General features: G+C 41.2%; 1 protein-coding gene across 5 annotated transcripts in view; it reads right to left on the bottom strand.

Moving 5' to 3' along the window:
* Window positions 1–13,275, bottom strand: part of Daam (disheveled-associated activator of morphogenesis-like protein) — a 43,548-nt gene that overhangs the window by 10,848 nt on the left and 19,425 nt on the right. For 2 of the 5 annotated variants that reach the window (XM_072004588.1, XM_072004586.1), the window contains exon 2: window positions 1,558–1,665. In XM_072004588.1, the coding sequence (XP_071860689.1) occupies window positions 1,558–1,599 (42 nt within the window). In that variant the 5' untranslated portion in view covers window positions 1,600–1,665. Of the gene's footprint in view, window positions 1–1,557; window positions 1,666–2,119; window positions 2,398–3,474; window positions 3,627–8,988; window positions 9,726–13,275 lie in introns of those variants that run through there. The other 3 variants (XM_072004585.1, XM_072004589.1, XM_072004584.1) reach the window with 3 other exon arrangements.

Genomic DNA, 13,275 nt, shown 5'->3' with positions numbered 1-13,275 from the left:
AATTTGTATGAAGAAGATGCACCGGTTCGTGACAATGTGATCTCTCGTTCAAAGTATTTTGAACAGACATTGCACATATTTTTCGTCGTTGATTCGCGCCCACCTTGCGATGACCATTGAATTATTTATCACTTAACGGAGACAGGGAAATGTATAGTTTTGATTTCACATGGAAGCATTGGTGCCAGGATTTATTGAAAATCCTTCTTGTCAGATTTACAACGTCATTTGCCGCTGCAGCTCATGCAGAATAGCAAAAATTGTCAACGACAGAATAAAAACAAAATCTTTCGTTTATGATCGTTCATTCCTACATAACAATAAGAATTATACGAATTTATGTTGCATCACAACGTAACGAGATTCGTCGATCCGAACATAATAGAACATCTCGCGCGTTGAACGCATCGAGTAACGCAAGGAATCGTTTCAGTATCTAATTTTTAGCAGCACTTCCGGCGGCTTTCCGGTTCAGATGAGATCGTGACCGATTTATAACTCATTTATATGCCATAATTGCATGCTCGTCCAGAATGCAAAGAAGAAGCATCGAACTTTGCTAATGATCCAATCTTCAACACTTTCGATTCCGATACCGATTCGCCTTTCTCCTTCGACCAATTCCTAAGTTTCGTATCAAAATTATAGCTTAGATTCGCGTATGCGATTAATCCGATTATATACCTATCGCGATTTGAAGTTTCTTTAGACGGTGTCACGAGCTGTTTACGGAACGAAGAAAGTAACCGGTCTCTCCTCGACCAAATAGAAATCCCAGTGAAATTATACGGACACGGTCGAGAACGTTCCCTTTCGGGATCAAAAAGTCTGGGAATCTCGACGACTCGAACACGCGCTGGCAACGCACACGTGTTGCTTTTGCATTGCAGATGTCATCCGAGAATGCTTTGCATTTATGGGTGTGTGCCTGGCACGATGATTTAATACGGCATCATCTCTCTGCTCGTACAGGAATGCGACCGATCCAAACGAGTCATCTTGACGCGACTTAGCATCGTTTCGACTCTTCGGAAAAGCGCCGTCTCTACGTGTATTTTGTTCTTGTTCAAACTATTCTACCTTGACTTACGCAACTACTTCCTAATGACAATCTGCTTCGTAGAAGTTCAGGTAATCAGTTCTCGTTTGCTAGTTACCGATTCGAGCGAATAGAATGCGGAACCGCATTTGCGGTAGGCACGAAATCGATTCTCGCCCGCCGCGATCCACTAATTGTTCTCGTTCAAGCGTTTCGTTATGCTTCTATTTTCCGATTGTTTTTATTTGCAAATATTTACGCCGTAATAGTAGTACCGTTCGCAGAATTGTTAAATAAAATTAACGAAAGATTCGTTACGCTTATAAATTGGAGAAAAGTTCTTATCGATCGTATGCGTTTCGCTGAGAAAATATGAAACGAAACACGTATAATTTTTGTTCGGCCAGCCGATAGACAGCGCATCGGCAAACTCGGACAAATTATAGGGTAACTCATAATTGCTGTAAAGACTTGTTTGCTTGGATGGAGTTTCTAATTGTAGCAGCTCTCGTTCTTACCTGAAGGCAACCGCAGAAAGACTTTTTCACCCGTGATGGCATCGTCTGGCAGCGACCCACGAATTCCTTCAAGGGCTGTGGACTCTTCACTGGACAGCTCGGAATCCTCTGCAAGTCAGAAAACGTCCCAATCACTTAATCGATTCGCCGATAAAAATGTCACGATACTAAATTTTCCAATCGATATTCGGACAAAGAAGTTTCCTAAAAGATCGGACTTACGAGCTTTAGGAATCGCGTTTCGTCGTAAAGACGCGCCTGTCTAAAACGAAAAACATTGCCTTTCACTCGCTTTTGTCCAATATGAATTCCTACGGTACCAAACGTTATAAAAAGAACAGGTAGGGCAACTTGTTACGGAACCCGAACGTAATGCAGCTCTTGTATGACAGCGTCGTAACGATGCGATGACTGGTTTGTCATTCGTGTTACGAAAAAATTAATTCTATTCCTCATCGTGATTACGACATTTTTTCAAAATCTAAAATTATCTAACACAGTCACAAATTTATGCTATGCACCGGTAATTAACCCAACATAGATTCACTTCACGAACACTTACTGAAAAGAATCTCGAGGTCCAACCGTCCTGTCCGGGTTCCGGACAGGGCTCAATTTCCTCGTGTTGGTTAGTGGACGACATGCGGCTGATTCGATGATAACACTTTTATTTCTCCAACGAAGGACAGAAAGGCCGAAGGCGACGACACGGTACTGATCGTAATGGAGAGCGCAATTACTCGCGAATTTCACTTTTGCACGTTCAAAGTATGGGCGCATCAGGGCGCCGGCGAGACTGCCTCTTGGCCGATGAGCCGAAGAGTCTCGAGCCGGCAACGAGGTTGAGTCAACGAAGTCCCTCTTATCGTGCCGTCGAATTTCTTATCGCTACGCACGGAAAAATAAAAAACGCCGGTAATTTCTGCTAGTGGGTTATCATGCAGGTATATATGAATATGTTTGCGGTTCTCCTTCGTCAAAAAGAATCGATAAACGACCATTGTACAGAAGCAAAATTACTGTTTGGAATTCTCCTGATAGGAGATGTGCCTGCGATGTACCTTTGTAAGATTTGGAACAGTAACATAGTAAAAGATAAGAAGCGACAACTGATTATCGAGTTCTACCCGATGACTGATCGTTTTCAGCAAATGGTACAGCCTTATCTCACGTCTGTTATCACGTGCTATGCCAACTACGTGTCTCAGCGAAATGTGCCCAGACGTTGGGAAAACATCAACGGAGAAATTCTAGACGCCGGGTCACTCGAAATTAATTATTCAGCCTCGTCTCACTCTTACTTTATTGCGTATCGATAATCTAAAAAAATGTAGCTTCTATAGTCGCAGTTACTTTTCACACTGTCGTGGAAATTTATAGCTGTGCCGACTATCCTCGTTATTGTATTTTCACGATATCATTCAACGACGGATACGAACATCTACACCTTAATACCTTTCTCTTGGAAAGCACAAACTCCGGTTAGGCTCGAGAATCCAGCTAGGTTTTCTCAATTAATTCAGCAGGTCTGCGTGTGACGCATAGACGTTACCATGTAGTCGAGGACAGCATCGTTCCCTTTATTTCATGGAACAGCTGTTGCCCGGGGTAATTGTAACCTTCTATGAGCCGTTAGCTGGAGCCTCGTGTAACGAGAATGTTGTACACACATAACCGTCGTTCGCGAGTATGCGGCTACTCACGATGGTCGAGTATCGTGGCAACGTTTCGTGACGTGCAACATTATCTGCTTTGCGAAATTCATCTTCCCTCGAGCGGAACCCTTTGTGGAAATTCTATGTCACCGATGCACTCGATTCTTCCGTCATAGAAATCGCTTTCGTTTCGCGTCGTAGTTCGCGTTTCTATCGGAATGCGGGTCGATCGAAGAAATGGAAAAAATATCGACGGACTAACCTGCTAACTGCTCCGTTTGAGGAAGACTTACTGGCGCGGATATGTCATACGTATGTAATGGGAATTCTTCGATAAGTGATAGTTCGCCGAAGACAGTATTTACGATACATACTTTCGTGAACAGACTCGGCAAGGCTGAACGATTTAATCTACACCTAAATCGTTTCCTCGTGAGACACCGAGACACACCAGCCTGTCACGAGTTACAGATTCGCAACTGTAAATACAAATAGATCAGTGGTTCTCAAATTGCGACACGATTGTGCAGCATTAACTATTGCTCGATTCAGAAATGTAAATTACATTTGATTTGACAGAATAACTCAATCATGTACAAATATCAGAGTAGACATTCGATCTAAACGAAGTGAAATCCAAGAACGGATTGTTGGAAGAATATATCGAAGATGAGACCCAATTTGTTTACATAATCGCGTCAGTGGTGCAATGCGTTTTGCAATCGCAATTTCTGAAGGAAATCATGCTCGAATAGTCGATTGAACGAAAGAAAATCGTGAAATGAATGACGAACGGTCATGTAATCGATGGCATTTGAAAGGCGCCGATTAATTCTGCGCTTCATTAATCGTCCGGATACGAGAAATGTCGTTGAGTGGGCCATAGAAGCGGACAGATTTTCTCCGTAGTATGGATCGCATCCTGAATAAAAGGTGCCTCGAAAGCGCGGGTTCTGTCAATGGTCGTTTCGGCCCGCATAAAATGAGGCCTCTGCGTGCGGAGCACAGGTAAACTTTCGAGTTTCGTCTCGCGTGAATCGATGCATGGGACACGTGGTAATCATCGCCTCTTCGATTCGAAGAAACGAGGGCAATCATGGAATCCATGACTTTGTTATTACAACTATTACCATTAACTGGTAATGGGAAATCTTGGTAGTGCTGTGGTGAGTTTACGTTGAAAATAAAGAATATTTACATTGATAAATTAAATATACAGGGATATTCGAGAAATGGGGTCAACTCGTAGATTTTACTCAAGTGAACGCAGAGACGGCTGAACGAAAAGTTAAAAGGTTTAATTAAATATACTTCTTAAGCGAAACGACGCAAGCGATATGGTCGATCTTCTTTCTTATTTCGTTAAATAAAGGCGCAGCTATATGAATGTGATAGCTGAGTTTCATTGGAGAAAAAGGCGTCGTATAAGAATATAATGCTCATTGAACCGTTCAACTCTTTCTTTGGTTTTCTAGATTCAGAGTGGATAATCTAATATCTAAAAACTCGAAGCCTAACCTATTTAAATTGGTCGATCGATGTACAGTTATGTACAATCGCGAGAAATGTATGTCAGCCAGATTGAAAATTGGATTCGCGCACGAAATGTCTAACAGTTGACTGGAAACAGCCATTTTCTCTTCTTCTCCCTCGTTCCTTTGATCGTTGCCAAAAATATACACGGCTTCTGGGAAGTAGATTCCATCTAGCGGAGGAACACGTTGGAATTCAAAAAACTCGAACAAGAATTTTCGTGTAAATGAATAAAATCGAACATTAGAGCCATTTGGACTTTGTCGTTCCTTACGAAAATATAATGCGTAACGCTGGAAATTTATTTCATTTCGATATCATTCATAATATTGTATCGATAAAACGGTATCGATTAATTGGGAACGTGTTATCAAACAGTTATCTCGCGATTGAACCACTTCGACCGAAATTTATACGTTCTATCGTGAATTTCAATGCTGATTTAACAGCTTAGAAAACAGTCGATTAAGGAATACCTTTCGATTATGTATCACGCGCGCAATTATGACATTAACCTTAGAAGAGAAACTCGCCGGTCTGAAGATTCTAATTTCGATCGGAGTCGGGAGAGCCGCGTAGTATTTCATATGTTGATTTATATTTAGATAGGACGATGCACAAAGAGTTGAGAGCAGCTTCGAATCGGGTTATTAAACGGATGTGTCTACGTATCTCGAACCGATTGCAAGGTGATTCACGTGGTGCCTGGGAGGATAAAATTACAAGAAGGCATCGTCGCTGACATGATAATTTATCAGTGAAAATAAGGCAAACGTCAACATTTGCATGCTGCAATGATTGAGATATAATTCTTCAAAAAACGGGGCTTTCGCCTCAAAGAAGATAAAAGATAGAATCTATATGAATATAACGAGTTTTCATTTGTTCGATCATTAATTCGCATTTCCTAATATTTCTATTAAACAAGCTGAGCTGATCGGACAGAAAGAGGACGAGGGAATAGCAAAGCGAGCTTCGAATCTCACGGCACCGGTTATCCGGTCTCGGTAGCTATTCTTCATGACCTCCCGCCACTAGAAATCTCGACGTTAAACACTCTCGCGTGATTTGTCATCGTAGATCGCCTCGTGCATCATTCGAGAATGTTAATTGCGAACGGCTTCGTGAGACAGGCTGCACGCGATTATTCTTATTGCACTCGATACACGCGTTCGAGGATGTACATTTTCAGAAAAGGAGAACAAAAGATACCTAAGTACGACTTAATAGAGCTAAGATCCTCCTTAGTCTCGTCATCGTCGTGTTAATCGTGTTATGATTGCTGCAATTTTGCAGCAATTCAAGGTTTGCTGAAGTGATTAAAAAACGCGGCCGATTATAATTCGAGATAAGGAAATTTCCCACATTCACAGAAATGTACAGAAGAAATCGTATGATCAAAATTGTAACAAATTGTGAAAAGTCTAAAAGCAGCTTTCCAACGCCAGGAAGGGACATAAATCCGATGATTTACGGAATGCTCGGAAAGAAAACGAACCAGAACGTTTGAGTCTAGCCTGAAATTGACAGCTCCGATGATCGATCTACAGACACCACCAGATATTTTTACACCGCTTTTTTTTAATGGACCACGATGTGTGTGCGAGGCGTCAAAGATAACTTAAAATGGTGACCATGTTGATGGAAGGCGAATAAAAAATGTTCCAGTGAAATATTTTGGAATTTAAATCTATCCAACCAAGGTACATAGTTTCTTTCGTTCTTCGAGGAAAACATGTTTATGGATTCGTAATAAGATATTTTCGAATGGCATTTGCATGTGAAAGTTTGTTTCTGAAATGGTAATTTCAGTAACTGTTTCCATAGACAGCTACTAGCGTAGTGGAATATTTGTTTCTGTCCGTGTGAGCGCTGTTTATGCGTTAAAATAGTCAAATCGATAAATTTCAAATTCATTGGTCTTTCTACGCCAGAAAACAAAGACTCTTTATTAAGTCTTCTTATTGCTATTCACCTTTAATTGAATGTTTCATCTCATAACCCATAAAAATGAACGTCGATTTGTAATAACCGGTACGATAAAACCAATACTTGTGTCTGATTAAGTTTTTACGACTGAAAGCCACGAATTCCTTCCTGTCGCGATTAGAATACGAACGAACTAGGCCAAACTCCATTCAAGAATTCGATTGGATTCCCTTTGATGAAATAAACACGCAACAAAATTCCGTTTCTCTTCAGGAAGTAAAACACGGATTGTTCTCTCGTTTCTAAGTAAGAATTCCCGGTGTCCACTCCAGAAGGATCGTGTGCAAAACAGGGAGAAAGCGAAGTCTAAAGAACCTATTCTTCTACTATGTTAAGTGATTGCGATACCCGTTCCGGATATGGAACGCATCGATCAATCGGCGCCGATAAGGGAAGGGCACCCAAAAAGTTTCACTCGCCGAATATCTTCGGTGAGAGTTCGGGCTAAAGAGAGACACCTGTTCGACCGGGAGAAAGAACGAAACCGATAATTCAGCTACTTTTCAGCGACCATTGTTACATACGTTTCACCATGCTCGATTGCTTTTCCATATATGGAGATACCTGGGAACACTTTCGACTCAACATCTCGCCCTGCAAATTTCACAGTGTTCCCTCATCGAAGACAGGAATATTTCAGAGTCTGAGAAAAATCGGAAATTCGACTTCTGTACTAAAATATGATTCATAGTAAAATTGGTCGAATCATTAGACAAGGACAATGGCCTGGCGCAAAGTATATATATGTATAAATACATAATTTGCACTCGGATGCGTGCACAGAATGCGAATAGATGCGCAGCGTACGCAGCGACTTGCACAAGGAACCGTTTAGATGCGGGCTTCTTTTTCTATCTGCTTGTATAATTTTTAATTAGTCGCGGATGCGTGCGATGGTGAATGTACCTTAACGAAAATATCGCTTCTTCCTCGTTGCTTCAAGCATTCTTATAAATTGAAAGAAAAGACGACATGATAACATTAGTTGACTTACTTAGTGCTAATTAGTCCTGTGCTTTGTGAGATTTAATTACCCGTAACCGTAGCAGATTCGACAGAGACATTATATCTGATCGACGTAAATCGATATATCTCTATAACGAGGAAATGAGTGCACAATACTTCGTCTATCGTATCTTCTCCTAAGGTTCAGTTTGCGTTTTCACTTATTTATGAGGATCGTAAGAGATTCTCATAGTCTCTCTTTCGATATCAGTCGCACCATTGTTAATAATCAGAGGCAGAGAATCGCGAGTAGGATTTCTCCTTTCGATTACGATTTCCATAATCTGCTTCTATAAATGTAACGAAAAAAGAAAATTGTTCGCGCAAATCGCCATTCCAAGGACGATTAAACCACATCAAGATTCCGCAACGCACGATTTACGACAAGAGTGTAGAGCACAATGTGTCCAAGATCGTCAAACGATTGGATTTTCAATCTTCGCGATTCATTAACATGGACGCTTTCGAAATTTTCAAGAAAAAGTGTTATATCATGTACATGACAACGTCGCAAGAGACGCAAGATTTTTAGCATGGCAGTTCATAGCAATTTAGTTATTGCTGCGGGTGATTCAGTGGTTGTAGCAGGAATCCACAAGCTTTAGGTTGGAATATGCAACTATCGAAGCGAGCCCCTGGCGATCCCGCCGGCAAAAACGATCGAGCCAGACTTAAACCAGTCGATCGTAACGAGGTAATCGCTAAACATCTAGTCAAGTTGCGTCCAAGCTGGCCAGAATAGTTCCGAAAAAAGACATAGAACGCGATCACCGACACGGATAACTACATACGTTTGCATATACGATTATGGAGCGGAGTGATTTTCCTATGAACGGTAAAATTCAATATGTAATTTCTACGACGATATCACGATCCGTACGGCTGTTTATTAATCAAGTTGAAACACGATTATCATCGAGTTGTCAGTCCCTACCAAGTGAACAGGTAACTTTTAATTGACGGAAGTGAGCATCGATTTGTGGTATGCCAAGTGATTTTTCACGGTGTAAGAACCACAATCCAAGATTATCTATAGAGCTTTACGTTCCCGGCTAGCTGAGGAAATGAGAACAAAAACAGTATGAGGAGCACCAGCGCAAAGGAATTTCAAGTGCAGTTTCTAGATTAAAACGATTTTCAATGTCGAATTTGAAAACGAGACTATATTTTTTACACATTCGTAGAGCTGTCTTGCTTGTTCGATTAATCATTTATATAAATATTACAACGTTAATCACAAGAACATTACCAGATTTATCTTGCCCATCTTCTCCAGCACGGTGTCCATTCTGGCTGTTGATAATGAACCACTTCCTGGAAAGGAATACCTTTCGGATTATGTCCGCAATGGGATGATGTCTTGCTCGAAGCGTAATCAATTTTTTTTTTCTCAGACGATCAAGATTTTTCCACAAGCACTGATAAGTTACGCATATCCTGTATCACGGATGGAGATAAACCGACGCGATATGTTCCCTTAATAAAGCGGTACACAACGTTCTTGCGACTAATTTCACCAGACTTCGATTTCATTCGCTATCACGGAGAAATCCTGCTTCTCGTCGCTTGGAAACTTCTACGAAGCCGGCTCCATGAAAGAAACCACTAATCGAATTAATTAATCACGGAGATTCTGCGGTGGAATCGGAACCCTCGTTATTCCTCCAGTCACTATTGTCTTGAGAAAAGCTTCTCATCGGATCTTTCTTTCTTTGCAAGTTATTTTAACAATTTCTGCTTGCCATTGACCAAATATTATCCCGTTTCTTTGTCACGACATCATTTCCTATTCGAAACACCAAATCGAATCGATCTTCTTCTAGTTTTCTTCGTAATCTTTTTTCACCATGTCTCGTTAATTTAACGAGCAAGTTCAAGGACCGATTAAACAAAATAAAACCGGGAAACGAGTTTGAGGCGCGACGTCTCGTCGTGAGCATGGAACGCGAGAGGATCGCGGCTGCGGAACCTTCTTGCTCGCGATTGTAGGTTGAACTGCCAGGTGAAAACACAACACCTCTCAACCTGCACAGGTGCACACAGAGGCCTCTCGGCTGGCCCCTGAAAGGAAGGGGGGCCTACTTGTGCTGCGGGGACTGTTCAGCACGGATACCTTAATCTTTGCTTGACCATCCGACCGATATTGTTCGACGTTTAATATGCGGAACTAACATTAGCGGAAATGAGCAAATTTCAAGAACCTTTGAAAATTTTGACAACTGGATGCTTCCAGAGATTCGTTATCTCTTGTATCATAAAACTAGGGGAATGGTTTTCTTTGAAATAAACGATTCATAGGTGTCAAAAAGCATCCGACAACTTTACGAAAAAAAAAAGGTTTTGTTGCAATTGGCGCAATGCGAAAGATAATGCTTTTCGAAGATGATTTTGTGCCCTCCTCATTTTTTTTGTCGAGACATTGATTAAACGAAATTACATATACATGCAATTCGCTCAATTCGATATCGGACAAAGTTAATACCAGGTTTAACGACACGCAGGTTAAAACCTTCGCGTCGATAAAGTTTTATTGCTCGACCGAATACTTTTCTCTCGGCCTAAAGCTTTCGACGCTTCGAATGGCGGAGACGTTTCGAGATAAGTTGGCCGGGATGGGCGTGAACGACCCAAATTTTACGCGACTCGGCGCTTTTGGAGTTTTTGCCTTGCTGCCATGAATGAATATTTATACGCAGCCGAATGCAAGGTAATATGTAATTTGTCAGCACGGTAAATGTACGCGAAGTTACGCGGGTTCGAGGAAAAATGCTTTATGAAGCATCAAAGATACCTTCCTAAATATTGCTTTTACTTCAAAGGAACGTTTATACGTAATTCTAAATAGGAGTGGAGAACGTGCAGTACATTTGGGCTAAAATATCAACAGCTAGCAGCTCTTTCCCTTTCTTGCATTTGCTTCTGCACTTTTCGGTGATAGCTCTGTTGCCTACGAAGCAACATCTGACCAGCTGGCCACCATATTACGAACCAACGCGAAAAGAGACATGTACGCGCGAAGAATTTGTAATTTTGCGATAAATTTCCTGGAAGCGCGTGATATTGTTGAGAATTCTGTAAATTCTCTATCTGTACATCTTTTCGAAGAAGCGGAGAAGGAACGTAAAGGGTTTTTGAAAGTGTAATCATGAAAAAGGCGATACGCTAGCCAAACCGGGGAATACGCAACAGTAACGAGATGCAGAACCAAAAATGAAAACATTGCTGGATGCAGAAAAGGTACGAAAATTGTTGGCATTTTCTCTTGGAAGTTCTGTCCGTTTCCGTGGGCTTTTGGTAATCGCGTTCGAGTACGATTGCGTGTATATTGTACTTAAACGGGCAGCAGGTGGAACAGGAGGTAAAAAGCGGCCAACCAATAGTCAGTCGTGGAAATCGCGAGAGGTGTACGCGTGCCACGTGCTTTCGAGTCACGAGAGACATAGCCTTCCACGGGCTGAAGGAAAGATTAGGGAAAAAACAAGCAGAGCTTTGTTCCTCGTTCGAATTAGGATGCTGAGGACAACGATGTGGAAAGAAATCGTCCTTGTTTGCCTGTCTGCCGACAACCTTGCAACGGAATGCATTCTCGTCTCTTCTCGCTACCGAACGACTGGTTTTTCTCCGAGTAAAACGAGACGCACGAACGTGATCACCAGATTTTTTCCTGTTTCCACGGGGGAGGAGAGTTCCGCCGTCGTGCACGATCACCGGCCTTGAGCACATTCTTCGTCGCGGTGGTCCTCCGAGTCCTGGCGACATTTCAATCGAGTTAATTCGAATCCAGTGGACGTCGAGTTTGCAAATTACGCTTTGAACACACCGCGAACTGCAGATCGAGGTTTATTGGATCCGAATTGTCGGGATCGTTCGTTTTATCGCTCGTCAAAGTGTCTCATGAGCTACGGAACGCAATGTAGATCGAATGATTTAGCATCTACATAATCGTTGCGTCTTTTTACAAGATCGAGAAACGATCCATCGTTTTTTGAGTGCTGCGATTTACACGAATCGGTATTTTTGTATATTGCTTTAACAAATACCATTTACAAAACGCTTGAAGTCGAGCTATGCCATGTTATATTCTGCGTTCTGACAATGGGAGGAAAAGGAGATAAGGAGAAAAATATCATAGGCATATTCCATCGTTCAGGAAGACAACGCTTGTAAAGCATCGAAGAGACGAATGGTTGTAAAGTCGGCAGTATCGGCCTTGTAACCAAGAAAGAGCAGGCATGTACTTGTTCGCGGAAACGCAGCACACCGAAGGTAGAAATAGAGGAAGGTTTCTCCGGCTCGTTTTCACCGGTAATGTCGGTAACGTTGTACTGGTCTGCGCCTTTACGCGCATTCCTGCGATAACACGACCAAACGAGTCGACACGATCGATTAGCAGTAACGCCATTAACCATCGTCGGCTCGCGTAACCGAGCCTCGCATGTCCATCGATATTTGAAAAGTGTCAACCATTCGACAAAATTATACGCAAATATTGTGTGTCACAACGTTTGGAACATCGAAAATATTTCGCGGCCATAGCATATACAGAAATTTATGATCAATGGTAGTATCTACATAATTCTGAATGACCTATCAGAGAAATTGAAATTAGTCAGAATGATATTTACCACTAAATAATTTGACTATGTCTTAGATTTCCAATTAGACGAATCTCGTTAGTACTTTTGCGATCGATTAATATTTTTATTCGGTATTAACATTATAAGCTATGAAAAAGTATATGTATTTTTTTCAAAACCAATAATTTAAGAGAATATTTTAATTCTTAGAAGATTAAAATCAGATTAATACTCTATCGATAAAATAATTACTTCCTTCATGCACGTGTTCCTGTGGCTCCACAATTAATAACGCAAATATCAATCATTACGACTTATTTTATCGTTCGCAGTGCAAGAGTATATGGAAGTAGAAATCGACATCTAAAAATGGAATCGTATGGAATCGTTAAAAAAGTTGCCTAATGATGCCACCATATCAAACAAAAATTATTACGAGTGGGAATGACGCGTCTTGCTACCTCGATTACATCGATCGTCACGATTATAGTCTCATGAGTGTTCGCATATTGCGTTTAGTATCTTTATAGACTCAATAAGAAAGAATGCTTCGCATCCATACGATACGTTTAATGCGATTGACTGCGCATGTCAGACGTAAATTCAAATAGAAAAATAGAAAAATTGAAGGTAAACACGTCTATACAAACATCTGAATACAATGAACTCTTAACGATCAGCCTAAGAGAAATTGCATTTGTCAAAGATTTTCCACGCTCACGCACCAACTGACTGACGGCAATAACCAATGCTTGTTTAAATTCACAAGCGTTCACAATTCGCTTGTGAATGCTTATTACGCGTACCTCGGTGATTTCAATGACCGCATAGACGCGCAATAAGACTTGGAAAAACATGCACAAAGCGGTGCAATGTAAAACACGATTCTAAACAATTTAACGTGGAACGTGTTACGGAAGAGTCGCATTTGAAAAGGAGATAATCTCATAAATTTCCAA

This window comes from Bombus fervidus, chromosome 5 (genome assembly GCF_041682495.2).
Source record: "Bombus fervidus isolate BK054 chromosome 5, iyBomFerv1, whole genome shotgun sequence".
NCBI lineage: Eukaryota > Metazoa > Arthropoda > Insecta > Hymenoptera > Apidae > Bombus > Bombus fervidus.
This window is presented reverse-complemented; position numbering and strand designations above follow the sequence as displayed.